This window comes from Amblyraja radiata, chromosome 31, assembly GCF_010909765.2.
Source record: "Amblyraja radiata isolate CabotCenter1 chromosome 31, sAmbRad1.1.pri, whole genome shotgun sequence".
NCBI classification, from domain to species: domain Eukaryota; kingdom Metazoa; phylum Chordata; class Chondrichthyes; order Rajiformes; family Rajidae; genus Amblyraja; species Amblyraja radiata.
Window position 1 is genome coordinate 26,170,213 of NC_045986.1, and position 19,539 is coordinate 26,189,751.

A 19,539-nucleotide genomic window follows, 5' to 3' on the forward strand; every position below is an offset into this window, starting at 1 on the left:
TTGTGGGATGAGTGATCCATGCATTTGATGAGAGGGCACAACATTCATTCATCTTTGTAAAATTTTACAGACCAGAATCACAGTGAGGCTGGTTTGACATCTGCAATCTTCATTTCTCAAAACCAAACATTACACGGTTACTGAACGATGGCCAGGGGCTTCTATACTTCAGTTTCAGGGAACAACTTCTGACCAAAGATATTATTTGAAATGATGTGGGTACTGACCTGCAGAAGCATGTCACCAGGCTCAATTCTGCCATCAGCTGCCACTGCTCCTCCCTTCATTATCGACCCAATGTAAATCCCGCCGTCTCCCCGGTCATTACTCTGACCAACGATGCTGATCCCCAGGAAATTGTACTTCTCTGAAATAAAGGTTTGACATCAGTGATAAAGAGTTTGATGATGTGAAAAAAGGACAAAACTTCAACTTGTGAATAATGCTAACTGGTGAGGTGACAGCAGATAAAACACACAAAGAGCAGATAGAGAGGCACTTCTTCAGAATGACTCCAAAAATATACATTGCAAGATCTATATCATAAATATAAAGCGATTTCACTGATGTGGAACCAGTTTTTAATCTTCTTTGATCAAATTATTATTTTTTTCAAATTATGAAATTTTTAGTTGTCTTTATTCTTGGAAATCTTGGATTTTGTAGTTTCACCTCTAATGCCCTTCCAAGATTCAACAAGTGCCCCATCTGCCCTAAGATCTGTACATCAACAGGCTTGCCCTTTATATTTTTAATATCTGCTTGGATTACTTTGTTATACTGAAATCATGTCAAATTCATTAATGCAGAATTTTGGAAAAAAAAACTTTTCTGCCAACTTGATTACTTTATGTACCACCTCAAACATGTTCTGAACACGCTCGAAGCAAACGCGCTCCAATCAGGAACTCAGGCAAACACGCTCCGCCAAGCCCTAGGCAAACACACTGTGATGAACCTCAAACAAAAGCACCCAACTTCAATGCATAATAAACAATAATCTGTATTCTGCTATTAATATTTATTATATCCTTAAGCACCATTTACTTTCCACTGACATCAACCTCAAATCACCTTACTTTTTCAAAACAATAAACAAGTACTGAATTTTCAAATTTGCCTTTACTTAGTTAAAACTCACCCATGTTTAGCGTCACAGTGATAATATTGAGTGACATGGTGGAGTCTGTGATACTGCTCAATGATGAGGACTGTATGAAACAAACATTTATTCAGTTGTTTAACGGAACTGAAGATAGTAAAGTATTTTTGATTTTTGATGCTTGAAACATTTCTAATGGAGCAAAAGAAGATAGACATAATTTTTTATCATTCATTTATCAATCTTAAAACATCCTTAAGCAATTTGTCTACAACAGAAAACAGAGTAATTATTGCACAGACCATCTGCTTTATTGGTGTTACTCAAGAAATGGTGAGAACAGCCGAGGAGGAGGGGAAGTTGAGAAATAAGCTAAGGGTTCAGAATGAGAGCTTTGATGATGGATGGACAATTGGAATTGAGAGATTGATAAGATGGAAAAAGGTGGGTGTGAGGACTCTAGTGAGAATGTGGGTATATAGGTTAGAAGTACATGGGTACATGGTAGGGTTGAGAAATATGTCGAAAAGATGAAGTTGTTCTCTGACACAGGGGTTTAAACTGGTTTCTTGCAGATACCAATTTCCTTACAAAGCAAGAAAATGCATCCATCCATTCTAATTCCTGTTGTTCCACCATTTGTCGCTGTCTCTTTAGCTGCCAAGACCTTAAACTTATTAATTCCCTTTGTTACCACCTCAGGCTCTCCACGGTTTTCCTTTCTCTAATTTGTTCCTTTAAAACTCTAATTCTTTGATCTTGCTTTTGGCCAAGTGCCAGAATATTTCCCTGACAACTAATTTGCAAACTATGTTTGATGATATTCCTATGAACTGTAATGGACTTTTACTATGATGGACTATGTCATTGAAATTTGTTTAAGTTGTACATGACATTTTGCTGCAAATCGAAATATTCACAGCTTCATATTTTGCCTAGGAACCTTGTTGTTGGAGTTAATTAAGCAATACATTTGTATTTACATTGAAAGTTATGAGGTAATTTCCTTTCCACAGTCTTTCCAATCCACGAGCTTGCTAAATAATTTTGGCTGTTTTAATACACTGTGTATTTTGGAATGGTGCTAGCTCTCCCACAATGTCAGGTGCTGTTCCCAATCTCACCTTGTCCATCTGTCTCATGCGATGCCTCCGCCTCCTACGTTTGTGCCTCCTCATGAGTCGAGACGAAGTGCTCTGCTCCATCGAGCTGCTTAGCCTAAGGAAGCAAACAGAATACAAATAGAAATCCCTAATTCATCAATCGCATTACATCCAGTTCATGTTATCGAAGCACGTTCTAGCAGAATTATCTGTACTTACCAGCATTCACACAGTTCCTCCAGAGATACACACGTGTGCAATAATAATCACTAACATGAAAGCGACATATGCAGCCTTCATTGAGTGAAAGTCAAAGCCGAATATAAACATAAAGAAACAGAGTCAACAGGATGTAATTTGGCTCTTCATGCTATTAAACAATTATTACTCTGCTATTAAACAAGATCATGGTGCACTCATCTTGGAGTTAACAGTACTTTGCTGCACTTTTCCCAGGTCTCTTGACTCCTGAATATCTGTCAATCTCTGCCTTGAACATATCCAATTACTCTGCCCCCACAGCTCCCCAAGTGGAGAATTACAAAGCGCCACAGCTCTCTCAGGGCAGAAATTACTCCAGAGATACACTCATATTTTAAATAAGAAATAAAATAAGATCATGGCTGATCTTCTAGGGGAAGATTGCAGGAATTTCAATGAACAACTACCAGGGTGAGCGGCATAAAAAAAAAATTTGAGGTGTTTTCAGTTGGAGCGTATAAAGTTGAGAAAAGAATGACAGAGATGTTCAAAACATGGGATTTTTTAAATATACGGTAGATCACGAAAAATGGTCTTCAGTGTTCATGGAGCCATTAATCAGAGAAGATAATCCTGAATTAATGCACAAGAATTAAGAAGAATGTATTAATGTAAGGGCTCAGGGCATTACATACTTGCCCATTTAGCAGTGGATTATGCAAAATCCTGAGTAACTTTTAAAAAGGAGTATAAGTATATATTTGAAAAGACTAGATTTGAAAAGGTATGGTGAATGGATATCTGATTCACAAGGTCAGCAAAAGAATAAGGGATCAAATAAGAAGAGAATGGTAAAGTGGGATGAAGTAAGATTTTCAAAAAGTCAACAAATATTTTCATTCCAATACAGTAGCTGTACCAATACCCTACCCATCCAATACAACAGTCATCCCATTAATGATTCAACAAATTACTGATCGGATTACTTTCCAGATAGATCAGCTCAGATATTATCTTTCCGATACAAAGGCCATATTGTTCCTTGTTCAATCCATCAGCCACCCTATTACATATACAGAAGTTGCCCTTTCCTCTCACCTGCTAGTATTGTCATCATCAGAGTCAATAAAGCTGCTTGAGTCCAATTCACTGCTCATCACAGTGGAGGCACTATCGTAACCACCTGGATTGCGATGCCGATCTGGTTTTGGGTGTCCATTTACTCGTGCAACTGTGGGAGAAATATGGCATTATTAGATAATGTTCAGTTATTGCAAATGTGCATTATTCTTAAACCAAAATATTGTAAATGCTTAAAATTCTTCAAAAGAAATGAAGTGCTGAAAATTAGTATCTCAGGCAGTATCTGTGGAGAGGGAAACTGGATTAATATTTCAGGTTGATGGTCTTTTATTGGAACTGGGATAAGTTAGGAATAAAACAGGTTTTAAGATTAAAATCAAAAGGGGGAAGAGCAGAAAGAACACAAGGAAAGGTCTGTGAGGACAGGAAGAATCACCCATTTCTCCCCTTCTCCCTCGCCTTCCACCGGTTTACAATTTGCAACACTTCTGTCCTTATCTCACATCTTTTGTCTTTTCATCTCTGTCCAACCATCTGCCTATCAAACCATCCCCCCTCCCTCACCTGTATCCACCTATTACTCACCAGGTAGACATAAAATGCTGGAGTAACTCCGCGGGTCAGGCAGCATCTCTGGAGAGAAGGAATGGTTGACGTTTCGAGTCAAGACCCTTCTTCCTACACATATTATTCACCAGGCATTGTCCTGCCCCTCCTCTCTTCCAGCTTTCTTCCCCCCACCCCGCACCTCAATCAGTCTGAAGAAGGGTCTCACCACAAAATATCACCTACCCATGTTCTCCAGCGATGCTGCCTGGCCTGCTGAGTTACTCCAGCACTTTGTGTCATTTCTTTGTAAACCAGCATCAGCAGTGCCTTGTATCTCCTTAAGTATTGGTAGCCTGCCTGAAAATGGATGAGATAGGCTAGTGAATAACAAAAGATGTATCTAGGCACGGTCTAACTCAGAGGAAACTGTAATAAACTGAATGCTCGAATTGTGAGCTCCAATGGGTGATTATTTGAAAGTGTTGAACTCATTGATGAGTACTGAAGGAGTTATTAATGTGCTTATTTTAAAATTATCAGTGAAAGGTGAATAGTCACAGGTTTTATCAACATTTAATGTACAACTATTCTTGAATCCGATCAATTTGGAGTGAATTATGTGATCAGCTAAGATGTCAGTCACTGCTACACTTAGAATGAATGATGGAAAAATTCATATTGGGCGACGAAGCAAAAATGCATGATGTTGAAATATGCCGGCAAATTAATCATTAGAGACAGGAGAAATAAATCTTCATTCTTCTCACAATCTACTGACCCCATGCCAGCCACCTCGTCATGGACACCTCCCGTCTCATGATTGGTGTCTGGTAGAGAGAGGATGAATTTGCAGCCAGAGAAGCAGGGTCCATGCTGCTGCCAACGTTTGAAAACAAGGTAAACCCTGTTATAAAATAGCTCGGGGTCAGGAACAAATGTTAACAGGCACAGATATTTGTCTCTAGGTGCAATCTCATAATTCATGACGTGCCTGCAAATTCAAGGAGTTATTTATTTTGATACGCGTGCAGTCTAAAATTATGTAGCATTGATCAAGCCCAGGTCAACCTGAAGAAAGGTCCCAACCCGAGATGTCATTTGTCCATTCCCTCCACAGATGCTGCCTGACCTGCTGAAATCCTCCAGCATTTTGAGTTTTGTTCAAGATTCCAGCATCTACAGTTCCTTGTGTCCCCAGGTAAACCTTCTCTGTCCAGCTTCGAGGAGCATCTTACTGGATTTGACATGGGTGATTTGAGTGTTAATACTGAAGCAGCTTGTCATGCTCCTGCTCAGGTGTTGCTTCCAAATATGCAGAATAAACTCTGTTTCACGGTCTCCTAGGCTGCATGAATGACTGAGCAGGGTGACAGCTGCACTTTGAAACAATCACTGCAAAATAATCCTCCTACTCATGTGTAATTCAGGAGCTAACCGCTTCAGCGTTAACACTCAATCCACCCCGGTTTAGTTTTCTTATTGTACTGTTTTATTGGCCAGAAGTTTGGCTTCTGGCACATAGCTGCTCAAATCCCCAGCAGCATAACAAATGCCAATTAGCAAAAGCATGCCTGTCATCAGCTATGGGGCCTTCCACAGGTCAGAGCTCATTGATTAACGCATGTCAAATGAATTACGTCTCTAGTTGTTATTCGAACATCTGTTTTCTTACTTATTACAAAGACAGAACTCCACAAGAAGCCCAAGCTCACTGCAACAATTCAGGGCACAATTCAATCTGTGCTTGTTCTATAGGTGCATGAGTAGGTATTTGGGGGAATAATAAATATTTTCATTTTCACAATTACACACCTGTGTGTAAATTCTTTAACTAGATGCCAGCCTGTAACTGAATCCCAGTATGTATCATTCCATACAAATCACCCAGCCCCCTCTAATGGATTTTTAGCACCAAAAAACCTTACCTCTGAGTATGCTTGTTTCTGTACATAAACCTCCCAAAATGCTAAATTACTTCCCAGCATGCTATATATATCTATATCTATATCTATCTATATCTATATCTATATCTATATATATATCTATCTATCTATTATTATATAAAACTCTCTGGCTGCCGCCGTCCGGCGCCCGGTGTCCGTCCGGCTGCCTGTCTGCCTTTTGATTCGTTTCCATCGTGTGATGTCACAATGCCCAATGCTCACATATGTCCAATCGGGATGGATCCATTTACATATGCCTTTGCACCAGCCCCAGCCCCAGGTGAACGTTCCATCGTGTGATGTCACAATGCACAATGCTAACAGATGTCCAATCGGAATGGATCCATTTACATATGCCTTTGCACCAGCCCCAGCCCCAGCCAGATTCCAACCCCGCAACCGTGCTTTGGAGGAACAGACCCAATAGACCCAGGTGGTTAGTGTGACGCCTCACTCCCCCCCCCCCCCCCCCAAACACGCGTTGGGGAAACAGACCCAACGGGTCTGCACTTGGTCTAGTATATATATATATATATCAATCATTTACAGCTATATATATATATATATATATATATATATATATATAAAATCTCCAAATGTTTAAATTAAAATACATCCTGTCAGTTGTATCTGAAATTTCCTCTTGTGACATTCTACTGTATACTTGCTGTGACAAAAGCTCTTGTCTGTTATGTTTTAGGCTGTGCCATGCACATTATATTCTTTTTGAATTTAAAAAAATGAATTCACAAGATGTGGGCATCACTAGCATCAATTGCCTTTACTCTATTGCACAGCAGAGGGCTGACACTTAGTGGAGAGATGGTCAATGGGAGAAGCATCAAGAGGTGGGGGGAAATTGCACAAAGGTAGTGTGAAATGATAAACAGTGGATGAGTAACAAATTATTTAAATTCTTCCTCCCTTTTCACCATGGTAGTTAATGACCGGGTTTGCCACTCAAACCATTGTCACGTGATCCACTGCAGCACCAAAGAGCTCTCACTGAATGGTGAGTTAATCTTGACATGGGTCTCAAATCTGCTTGATGCTCGTGTCATACAGTCATCCAGCACTTGATGCTCGTGTCATACAGTCATCCAGGCCCTTCAGCCCAACTCGTCCATGCCAATCGAGATGCCCCATCTAAGCTAGTCCCATATGCCCATGTTTGGCCCATATCCCTCTTGACCTTTCCTGTCCATGTTTTGCATCTTGAACAGCAATGAAAAAAGACTGCCACTATTTTGGGGAAAAATTGTTGCTGCAAGATTGTCTAGTATGCAATAGAACAGAAAGGCTTTTAATGGCAGGAACACCTTGGCTCACAGCCACCTCCTCAAATCAACCTGATGAACCTTTGAAAGCATTGGTAGCTCAATGCCCACGCCTCTACTTTCCATACACGTCCCTTAGCTGACAAATGAAAGGTCGTTTGTTTCTGTTTGGCAATTATCCTTCCCTCCTAGTGAATTCTATTGCAGCTAACCGTGGTAAGTGTGGTTGCTGAGCAACAGCAACGAATCACTGTGATCCAATTTGTCTGCACAACGGGGCTTAATGTCAGAAGAGGCATGGCACACCTACTTGGAACATCAGCACGTTATCACAGCTGGTTCCACACGGCTAACATACTGTATATCTCAGCAAGCATTATCTGCACCCCTTTACATCCCGTCCTAAGTACTTGCAGACGATAAAGAGCCCTTTTTGATGTACCCACCCACCAGAGTAAACGCTTCCTGGAGGTAGGATGCAGTAATGGGGATAGAAAAATTGAATATTGAGGCTGCAAGGTGACTTGGATAGGCTGGGTGAGTGGGCAAATGCATGGCAGATGCAGTATAATGTGGATAAATGTGAGGTTATCCACTTTGGTGGCAAAAACAGGAAAGTAGATTATTATCTGAATGGTGGCCGATTAGGAAAGGGGGAGATGCAACGAGACCTGGGTGTCATGGTACACCAGTCATTAAAAGTAGGCATGCAGGTGCAGCAGGCAGTGAAGAAGGCGAATGGTATGTTAGCATTCATAGCAAAAGGATTTGAGTATAGGAGCAGGGAGGTTCTACTGCAGTTGTACAGGGTCTTGGTGAGACCACACCTGGAGTATTGCGTACAGTTTTGGTCTCCTAATCTGAGGAAAGACATTCTTGCCATAGAGGGAGTACAGAGAAGGTTCACCAGACTGATTCCTGGGATGTCAGGACTTTCATATGAAGAAAGACTGGATAGACTCGGTTTGTACTCGCTAGAATTTAGAAGATTGAGGGGGGATCTTATAGAAACTTACAAAATTCTTAAGGGGTTGGACAGGCTAGATGCAGGAAGATTGTTCCCGATGTTGGGGAAGTCCAGAACAAGGGGTCACAGTTTAAGGATAAGGGGGAAATATTTTAGGACCGAGATGAGGAAAACTTTTTTCACACAGAGAGTGGTGAATCTCTGGAATTCTCTCCCGCAGAAGGTAGTTGAGGCCAGTTCATTGGCTATATTTAAGAGGGAGTTAGATGTGGCCCTTGTGCCTAAAGGGATCAGGGGGTTTGGAGAGAAGGCAGGTACAGGATACTGAGTTGGATGATCAGCCTTGATCATATTGAATGGCGGTGCAGGCTCGAAGGGCCGAATGGCCTACTCCTGCACCTATTTTCTATGTTTCTATATTTCTATAATCAGCCTCGTTTAACACCAATGCCATCATGAAGCAAACGTAAGCTGGAGATGAATTTCCATTGACTGTTGCCTCCTTGGTTGATGGGAACCAATGTATCCCCTACATTTCTCCTGGAGTATTACATATTGAAAATCAGATCTGCTGAGCCTCCAGATGAACATAGATCACATTGAAAAGCACAAAAATCTTTAATCAAGGATTAAGGAGAATGCAAACCATGCCTTCCCTTGTGGCAGAATGCGGGGAGACCCTTCTATTTTTACCACAATCGGATTAAATATTAATTTAACAGTTTGCCTCCTCTCAAAGTTGATTGTGATTACATCTTTGAAGGCTTCTTGTATTTGCTTCTTCTCAGACGTGGATATTGCGATGGAAGCTCTATACCCCTAGTTGTAGAACTTCAGTGGGGATACCCGTCTCGTCCCAAGACCTAGTTATTTTTAGTTGGGAATGACAGCAAGTCAATGGACCAAATGGGTTATTGTGAGTTAAAGTCAAGTGTGCTCCTGTCACTGACAGTTGTAGTTCAGGAAATATTTAATATGTTTGTCCAGTGGAGGCCTCTCTGTCTTTGTTAAGTTCACCTCTTGTTTTTGGCTCTAGGCAAGATGGGATCTTGAGAGCTTGGGCTGTAAATACCCTTGCCAGTGATCAAGATCTTGGTCTATATAACGGCAGCGGCAGATGGAATAAAGGAACTGGTTTCAATGAATGGGCTGGAGGCTCATTTCCTGCCCCTCGGAGGTGCTTCAGGTGTTCCAAGGTTGTTTGTGCGAGGCGTCCCAGGGTATAGAGGCTGACGGTAGCCATGTGAGGCAAGGGATGGTACGTTCAAGGGTTGATGTGTACAGATCGATGTGTTGATGGAGTTGGCAGCAAGCAGGCCCTGCTGCAGTCTGGGGCTCGATTTGAACAGACGGTGCTCCGAGGCTGAGCGCGTGGATCAGACATGGCCTGCAGAGGCCTAGAGTTTTAAAACAGTGATGGAAGACATTGACAGCATAGCCTGGCCACTACCAGGACAAGGGCCATTATGTCCAAGTTCTACATTTATAATAACTTTTTGCTTGAAGGGTATAAGATGGGAAGGGTATAAGATGATAAGAAGGGTATAAGATGATAAGGAGGGAAATGGGATGATGCCCATGTACTGCTTCAGTGTAATCTACTGTTCATACACGTAAGTATGTTTGTGCCAATGTATAGTAAGATTTTTACTAAACTGCATGTAGAAAAAGGGATTTCACTGTACTTAAGCACATGTAACAATAAAGTACCATTGACCATTGAGAACCCATGCAGTTCATGGCTGTCAACTAATTGCTGAGCCACATGGAAGGTTGATCTAGACGTTTAAGGTACAATGTGATCCAACACAGGCTGGCTAATTGGATCCAAAATTTGCTTAATGAGAGGAGACAGAGGATTGAAGGCTGTGACCTGTGGCGTACCACAGGGATTGGTGTCGGATATTTACTATTTGAGATGTTTATTAATGTCTTGGATGTCGAAAGATTCACCACCTTCTGAATGAAGTAATTTCTCATCTCAGTCCTAAATGGCCGACCCTTTATCCTGAGCAATGTCCCCTTAATTTAAGACTCCTCTGCCAGGGAAAAAATTCTCCCCGAGTATAGCCTGTCATTTCCTTTAAGATTTTTGTAAGTTTCATTTGAATCTCCTCTTTTTCTTCCAAACTCTAGAGAATATAATCCAAATCTACTCAACTCTTCACACATGGCAAGCTTGTGCATGCGCAGTGACCCTTCACTGCACATACCATGGAAAGGACAAGCCCTTTTATGCATGGAAACTCAAATTGTATTCAATTCTTCAGATGCAGTCTCACCAATGAGTTACACATTATAATGAGACATCTTTATTTATTAATCAAACCCTCGAGTAATAAAGGCTAACATACCACTTGCCTTCCTAATTGATTGCTTCATATCTGTGCATGCTTCTTTTGGGAGTCTGGCATACATTTTATCTAGGCTTTATAATTTATCTACTTTAAAAATATTTTATACTTCTTGATAGAATCATTTATTTGTTGAGTCATTGCGTTCATAGGTCTGTAATGCTACAGCAAATAAGAATTTAATTATTCCATGCCAGTTCATATGGCAATTAAACTCTTTTGACTGCTCCATTTACCATTTTCCTCCTAATGTCAATGTCTGCATCATTCCTCACTTCTCTGAGACATGACAAAACTCATTTAGAAATTAGACAGGAGGAGATGTCATGACATTTCTTGGTTTCTTGGTCCTCCAAAATATTCCAAACATTTATGAACAAGACCATGAAGGGATTTGAAAACAAGGATGAAAATATTAAAAATGAGGCAATGTTCAGCTGTGATGCAGTGCAGATCAGGATATAGAAGGAACAGTTGAATGGTATTTGGTGTGAATTAAGGACATGTACAGCAGAGGTTTGGATAAACCTGTTCAAGGAAAGTTGTCAGGTTTGGAGGCAACAAAGGTATGGAGTGAAGGTTTCAGCAACAGATGAGCTGTGATAGGGCTCACCCATTCCTTCTCGCCAGAGATGCTGCCTGTCCCGCTGAGTTACTCCAGCAGTTTGTGTCTATCTTCGGTTTAAACCAGCAGTTCATTCATACAGGGGCAGAAGTTGTACATCTAAGTGACAACATGGAATTGTGGTCTGACGTTTACTGCAGCGTCATATACGACTTCAAGGCTGCAAAGGGTTTGCTTTAGATATCAGTGAGACAAATCACAAATAAGACAGATAGTTGTAAAGAGCAATATAAAAAGATTACCTTCCTAACACAAAACAAGTCGTCTTGGAAACCAATTTCTCAATATCTGCCCTCAGCAGTTTCTAAACTGCAGATGAAATTGAACTGTAAATGAATCACTCACTTTAGCCAAGCCTCGAGGGTCTTGCACTTATTTCTGCTTCTTCTCTCATGTGCACAACATTGCTTCCACCTGGTTTAAACTGATCATTCAGCATCTGCTACGCTCATACCACATCTCATTTATGAACAATAGAACACCACCATGTACTAATGGTAGATGTTCATGGTTAACTGGCTTCCTGATGTCTCAATCATTTCGTAACGCTCTCGCCAGCTGAAACAGACCAAGCACAAGATCCAAGTTCTATTCCCATGTTGAGCAGAATTTGCTGATCCTGGAAATTCAAACTAGATTGGCAAGGTGGTGGAATCTTGTGCAGGACAGAGGCACGTGAGAGGCTAGAAGTTGGCATGGAGGGTGGTGTGGGAAAGGTTAGTGGACAGAATAGGCAGGTGAAAGGCATGTATTTTAATGCAAGGGGCCTGACGGGTAAGGCAGATGAGCTTAGGGCATGGATATGTAGGAGCGATTGGGACGTTGTAGCCATGACTGAAACCTGGTTAAGAGACTGGCAGCTCAATGTTCCCGGGTACAGGAGCTTCAGGAGAGACAGGGGTGGGGGAAAAAGAGAAGGGGGGGTTGCATTGTTGGTTAAGGAGGATGTCCCAGCTGAGTTCAGAGGTATCATTAAGGACGGTTCATCTAGTGAGGCTATATGGGTGTAGCTGAGGAACAAGAAAGGAATGATCACCTTGTTGGGGGTGTACTGCAGACCCCCGAATAGTCAATAGGAATTAGAAGAACAAATGTGCCAGGAGATTGCAGGTCAAATAAGGTTGCTGTAGTAGAGGATTTTAACTTTCCCAATATAGACTGGGAAAATCATAGCATGAAGGGTTTAGATGGGGTGCAATTCCTGAAAAGTGTTCGTGAGGTTTTCTTAAGCAGTATGTGGAGGCCCCCCACATGTGAGAGTGCAACGCTGGATCAAGTGGTGGGAAATTGGTAGGGGCAAGTTAATGAAGTGTGTGTGGAGGAGCCTTTTGGGACCAGTGACTCCAGTTCGATTAGGTTTAAGATAGTTATGGATAGGGTCGGAGATGGTCCACGTGTTAAAATGCTCAACTGAGGTAAGGCCAACTTTGAGGGTATGAGAGAAGGTCTCGCTCAAGTTGGGCCGAAGAGCCTGTTTCCATGCTGTTTGGCACTATGTCATAAGACATAGGAGCAGAATTCGACCTTTCGGCCTGTCGAATCTACCCCGTCATTCAATCATAGCCGATCTATCTTTCTCCCTTAACCCCAGTCTCCTGCCTTCTCTCCATAACCTTTGACACTTTTACTAATCAAGAAATCTTCACTTTAACAATACCCAAAGACGGCCTCCACAGCTGTCTGTGGCAATGATTCACACTGATTCACTACCTTTTGTTAAATAAATTCCTCCTCATCTCCACTCTAAAGGAATGTCCTTTTATTCTGAAACTGTGCTCTCTGATCCTAGACTCTGCAACTAGTGGAGGCATCCTCCCCACATTCACTAGAGAATCATGATGTTAAAGCCAAAATCCCTAATCCAGCTTCTCACTAATTGGTTCCTACTCTACCCAGTCCTTCTCCCATCCTCACCTTTACCGCACCAGATACTTATCCAAGTCTCCTCTGTTTTCTATCTATCTTCCTTCACCTCCCAGGTGGCACTGCTTACCAGCCATCTTTCCCACCTCATTGCACCCCATCACTAAATTGTCTGGCTTCTGCATCCTGGCTTGAAGTTCATGTCCTGTTTCCCTCTTTGATCTAATTCAAAGACTCATGTTGCCCTACACTCAATAACTAATCCTTGTGTGTCAGTTTTATTGTAGTGGGATGTCATCAGTTTATTGAAATATGGGGATCATCACTCTCACAAGCTTTTCACCATTGGTTCATAATCAGAAGCAGCAATCTAGTTTGATTTGACTCCCCTCCCTAACTAGGAATTAGTGTTATAGAATGATACAGTGTGGAAACAGGCCCTTCGGCCCAACACGCCCACACCGGCCAACCATGTCCCAGCTACACTCGTCTCACTTGCCTGTGCTTGGTCCATATCCCTCCAAACCTGTCCTATCCATTTACCTGTCTAATTGTTTCTTAAACAATGGGATAGTCCCAGACTCAACTACCTCCTCTAGCAGCTTGTTCCATACACCCGCCACCCTCCAATTGAAAAGTTGCCCGTCAAGTTCCTCTTAAATCTTTCGCCTCTCACCTAAACCCTATGCCCTCTGGTTTTTGATTCACCTTCCTTGAGCAAAAGGCTCTATGCATTCTCCTGATCAATTTCCCTCGTGATTCCATATACATTTGTATATACCTCCTCTATACCTCCTGCTCTGAAAGGAATAAAGTTCTAGTTTGCCCAATCTCTTTCCATAAATTATGGTTGGACTAATTCAGGAAAGATTGGCCGCACATGGTCAGTTTAGAGATTAATCTAATTATTTTAGAGATACAGCGTGGAAACAGGCTCTTGGGCCACCAATTCCATGCCGACCAGCGATCACCCATACACTAGTTCTATCCTAACACTAGGAACAATTTTTACAGGCCAATTACCTACAAACCTGCATGTCTTTGGGATGTGGGAGGAAACGGGAACACTCGGAGAATCCCCACACGGTCATCGGAAGATCATACAAACTCTATACCAATAGCACCCAGTCAGGATTGAACCTGGGTCTCTGGCGCTCTAAGGCAGTAACTCTATCACTGTGTCACCGTGCCTTCCACAGGATGGGCACAGTGACACAGATGTGCTGGGTAGTTAACTGACCACTGTAAATCATCTCTTGGTGTAAGTTAAGGAAAACAAAGAATAAAAAGGGAGGGAGAGGTGGGGGTTAATTACCAGGTACGAGAGAGAATAAGTTGTCAGAGTACTGAGAAATCCAGTGGGTCGACTGGCCTCTTTATGCATTATTACAAGTACATGCCAGTGTTTCCAAAAATATCAATAGCCGTGAACTGGTTTGACCTGCTATGTGATGAGCAGAAACACTGGTGCCATGTGCCAACTGTTGGCCACCATTACCAGATTAGTTTGGTGTCGTACACCTCAGGCACAATCCTGTTTAGAGAGTACAAGGGCAAATGCCATGCTTCTTCAGCTAGTTTATACCCACACTGATAAACCTGGGGTGGTGCTTCAGGAAAGCATCTCACTGGCTGCAGTGGTCTCAGGAAGAAACGTGTAGATTGGACGCCTTGATTCGATTGAGCCGTGCGCTGTGCAGACCCTGGTGTCTGCCTGTTCCTTCCAAAGCAGTGCCAGAGCCCTGACGTAACCATTGCTGCAGTCCACCACACGATCAATGTTGAAAGCCCACGTGGTCTACAGTAAATGATCAGTTCCAAATGTTGTGCAGTTCCTGCAAAATGGTCGGCTGTAATCCCACAGACCGTACAAATATGTCTACTATAGAGAAGGCTCAAAGATCCAAGGAAGCCCCGAGATTAATTCAGGGCACAGTGGTAAATCCACTACTCCTTCCACAGATTCCCCTTGGTATCACTCCTTGTGCTGTTGCTGGCTCTTGAATGGTGACTGACACAATCTGTAGAAAAGTTACAACATTATTTAAACATACTGCCACTGTGATCCTTCTTTCCAACGTTACTACATTGATGGAATTAGTATCAACTGCACAACAAACCAAGACCTTTGTAAAAGCAATCCATGGTTGTGGTCTATGAAGTGAAGGAGGAATGCAACCTGATTGTCCCTTTTCCAGTCCATGAGCCCTAAAACCACCACAAAAAAAATTGGTTTGTTCCCCTGGCTGAGGTCATATAGCTTAGGACAGAAAGGAACTGACATAAATCAAATGTGGCACAGAGGTATAAGACTATTTTCTTGAAAGATGAGGAACATTGAGGGCCCGAATGGCCTACTCCGATTTATGTTATTTATTATCTTAAGTCAATGGGACTTTGCTGGTGTGTGTGGCATTGATAATCAATGCACACAGTGTACTACTGATTGTTGTAACAGGTCTAACAGTGTAGTCTGCACAGTGACAGGCAGACCAATCAACATGGTCTTCAGACTTTAGAGAAACAGCACGGAAAAGGCCCTTTGGCCCACCGAGTCCTGGCCGACCAGCGATCGGCCCATACACTAGCACTATCCTACACACTAGGGACAATTTACAATTAGAACAAAGCCAATTACCAAGAACAAATCCAATTACCCAGGCAGCACCTAACGTGGTGGACCCGGGTCTCTGGCGCTGAAAAGCAGCAACTCTACCGCTGCGCCACTGTGTCACCCGAAAGGCTGAAAACAGAATGGCATGACATGGATCAAAAAGCAGCCTCAATATTAGTTGACCAATGCATGGGTAGATGTAAAAGAAATTATGGGCCAGGTGCCATTACTTCCCCACTAATGCCCCTTGTTCCCGCCTGCAAGGACACCTGCAAGTCTTACCGTATCAATGCTTGCAAACATCCAGGTTTGTTATTAAAATGATTTAAATAACCTAGCCTGCAGGAAAGGGGCTAGACAGCTCTTTATTGAAGAAAATTACTGGATGCGATTGTCAATTACTAGAGCTGACAGGAACAAACTAATGCACCTTAATAGTAAATAATTCCATTATATAACTACAGATAGATAACTAAACTATGATAGTTACAGTAGCTGATACTGGACAATCTGACCCCATCCCAGGTATTTTAGGAATGTTGACTTCTGGTTGGTTGAATTTGTGGTAACCTCCGTTTCTTTCCTTTACAAAATGGAACGTTGGCATGTTCTCCTGCTGCTTTATCCCTGATTGTTGTTTTGCAGAGAATACTTAGCAATGCCATGTTACCAAAATAAAATAAGCTGTTGGTTCAGTCTCAGAATAATAATGATCAATGGCATCGATCATAAATGATTCAACCCATATAATTTTACCTGAAGACAACGGTTGGGGCACGAGAAGTTGGCATCTAATCAAAAGCTCATCTAAAGATTTAAAATCTGTTACCTCGTAATTTACTTGAAATAATCCTCCCATATCTGTAGGCATACTGCAATATATTAACCCATAATAAGCTCTCTAATGCTGTAAACCAACACAGTTCAAGAACAGACTCAAACGTGAGCTACGCCTGGAAATTTTAATATGATTAATTTCCCTTTTAAGACATTAATTTGTATAATATCCGTCTGATTAACAAGGCAAGAATGAAAACAATATGGACCTGCTCGGCATAAGTACGCAGCCTGGCAGCAAACTGCCTGCTGACGTGAATACCCAGATATTATAGACTCTAATAAAACAAATGTTTCACTTTAACAGCAAATGAAACACATTCCCAATGACTAAGAGTCTAGCTGCATTATATAGATCAAACATCACTTACTGTAAAGCAGGCCAACTTGCCAAAAATCAGGCTGAAAGGTAAGCATGCCAATTTCTACACATCAGCCGTTCATAGAATGATTGCGTCTGTAGCTCCTGTACCTGTGATACAATGAGATTAATCTACTGGCACAGATCTCCTGTTCTTCAGGCAGAAGGGCAGATGCATCATCTGACGAGAATCCAATAGCAACAGCTTATGCAAATCATTTCTTTCTTTCTCCCCTTTCCACCACCCCCCCCCCCCACCTTCTCTCTCACTCTCTCTCTCCCATCAATGCCTGCCTTAGGCATCCTACTATTATGAAAAAGTGCTGAATAAATTCCATCAAAGAGAGAAGTATCGTCTTGTATCGACAGGTACTAGGCTGCTCAGCCTTAGGTTTAACCCCTTCTCTGTTACAACCTGATATTTGATATTTAATCATTCTAAATTGTAAATCTTTATTTTCAACTTCCTCACCATCCCTCTCTCTACTAATCCTTCCTGGGATTCAGGTGCGTTCCTCCTGCTGAAGGTGCTGATAGTACACCTTGCTCTGAGCCTAGGTGGTGGAGACAGGTAAACTATCCAACTTGTAAGCTATCACTCTCTCGTCCAAACCTCAAGCCGTAGTCAGTTACTAGGTATGGTTCAGGCCCTTCAGTTGAAAATGTGTGCATCCTGATCAAGGGGCATGCAATATTCACTTATCTATGCCTCTCATGATTTTATAACCCTCTATATGATCAACCGTCAGCATTCTTCGCTTCACAGGAAACAGTTCTAGCTTAGGTGGCACAGTGGTGCAGCGGTAGAGCTGCTGTATCTCAGCATCGGAGACCCAGGTTCCATCCTGATTACGGGCGCTGTCTGTGTGAGTTTCTATGTTCTTGCTGTGACTGCGTGGGTTTTCACTGGGTGCTCAGGTTCCTCCCACATTCCAAAGATGTGCAGGTTTGTAGGTTAATTGGCTTCTGTAAATTCCCCCTAAGGTGCAGGTGGGAAAACATAGATAACTAGTGAACGGGTTGATGGTTGACGTGGACTTGGGGACTGAAGTGCCTGTTCCAAGCTGCATCTCTAAACTCTAAGCTTACCTGATACCTCAAGATATGAGCATTTGTAATCACCAGCAACCTGCCCATCTATCCTTATCCAATGTCTACACAACACAGTTTTGCAGCACAACCTGCAAGGGCTTTTCCCCTTTCTCATTCAGGAATACTGAGACCATCTGGGAGGCACCCATGTTCAATATGTTCATCAGACATAAAAATACTCATATATCATGCCTTTCACAACTTCAGGATGATGCAAAACTATACCCAGTCAACAAAACACTTTTTGTAGTGTAGCTGCAATATAGGAAAGATTAAAAACAAAGCAGAATGACATTCCACAAAATTATTTTGCGTGCTCACCTTAGCATCCTCCCACTCCATCTATCGCTGTACATGAGATTAAGCAAAGACGATAGTTCAGCAGATTCAAGATTCCATGTTAAATCTTTTCATATTTCTCAGACAGCTGCTTGGCTGAAATAGCTATCCTTTTATAAAGGAAAAAAACCCTTCCCTTGCTCTCTCATAAAGCTTTGTTTTAATATCCCTTAATACCAGAATGTCAATATCCAATCTCTACCAGGATTTCAGTTGCTAGGTCTTAAAATGTTTGTTCTGCATTTTAAAACATTCCATGCCACAACACCTTCTGTCACATTCCTCACACTACAGCATGCTGCACTATTCACAGGAGAGATAAACACATCCCTCTAAATCCAAGTACATAAACATCGTATTTAATATTATTAATCCTCTTGCATTCCAAGTTTAAAAAAAAATGTATTTATTCTCAGGATGTTAAATCCTAACCCTAATTACATACGACATGCCAAACCATTTCTGAGGGCAGTTGAAAAACAACCACATTGCTGCCATGCTGTGGGACTGGGGTCACACACAGGCTAAATCTGGCAATGATGGCAGATTTTCTCTCTGAAAGGACCTTAGAATATAGCTGTTTTTTTTGATGAACTATTATGAGTTACATGGTCATCTTTACTGATATTAGCTTTTCATTTCAGAATTGAAATGGTCCAGCTACTGTAGTGGGATTTGTTTATAATTCTGGAACATCAGGCTAAACCTCTAGATTGCTGGTGCAATAACATAAATGCAATGCCACAAAACACGTATCTGGTCGAACATAAATAATAATTGTGATTCAATTCCATTGCTTTCTTGGAATTGATCTTGGCCAACAACTGAATGAGTAAAATAGAATTGGTGATTACGAAGCATATAGTTGAAGTGTTGTCACCCTAATTCATATTAAGCTACTAAATATCAATTTTACCTCAGTTCCCCATTCCAGCAACAGATATCTGCTGATACAAAACACTGATTTATTATTGGGAATCATATTTCTCAGCAAACATACCACAATAAGGATTGACAGATATATCATATCCTTCATCCCAACCAGTCTCTTTTTATGGCTCTTTTTGGCAATCCCTGAGTATTGAAGACCCAAACTGTGTGGGTTTTAGGGTGGCTGACAAGGCCAATGCGAGACTAACAAACCCTCCCACAAATGAGGAGGAAGCTGCTGGAACGTTTGAGAGGTGATATGTTCTCCTGTCATTTATAGTCAGCACCCGGTGCTCCCA

General features: G+C 41.8%; 1 protein-coding gene across 4 annotated transcripts in view; it reads right to left on the bottom strand.

Moving 5' to 3' along the window:
- Positions 1-19,539, bottom strand: part of LOC116990485 (segment polarity protein dishevelled homolog DVL-1-like) — an 85,138-nt gene that overhangs the window by 14,967 nt on the left and 50,632 nt on the right. For 2 of the 4 annotated variants that reach the window (XM_033048208.1, XM_033048209.1), the window contains exons 5-9: positions 4,282-4,395; positions 3,505-3,637; positions 2,227-2,320; positions 1,142-1,211; positions 228-367 (exon numbers count right to left, since the gene is read on the bottom strand). In XM_033048208.1, coding sequence (XP_032904099.1) covers positions 228-367; positions 1,142-1,211; positions 2,227-2,320; positions 3,505-3,637; positions 4,282-4,395 — 551 coding nt within the window. Of the gene's footprint in view, positions 1-227; positions 368-1,141; positions 1,212-2,226; positions 2,321-3,504; positions 3,638-4,281; positions 4,396-14,656; positions 15,089-16,889; positions 17,021-19,539 lie in introns of those variants that run through there. The other 2 variants (XM_033048211.1, XM_033048210.1) reach the window with 2 other exon arrangements.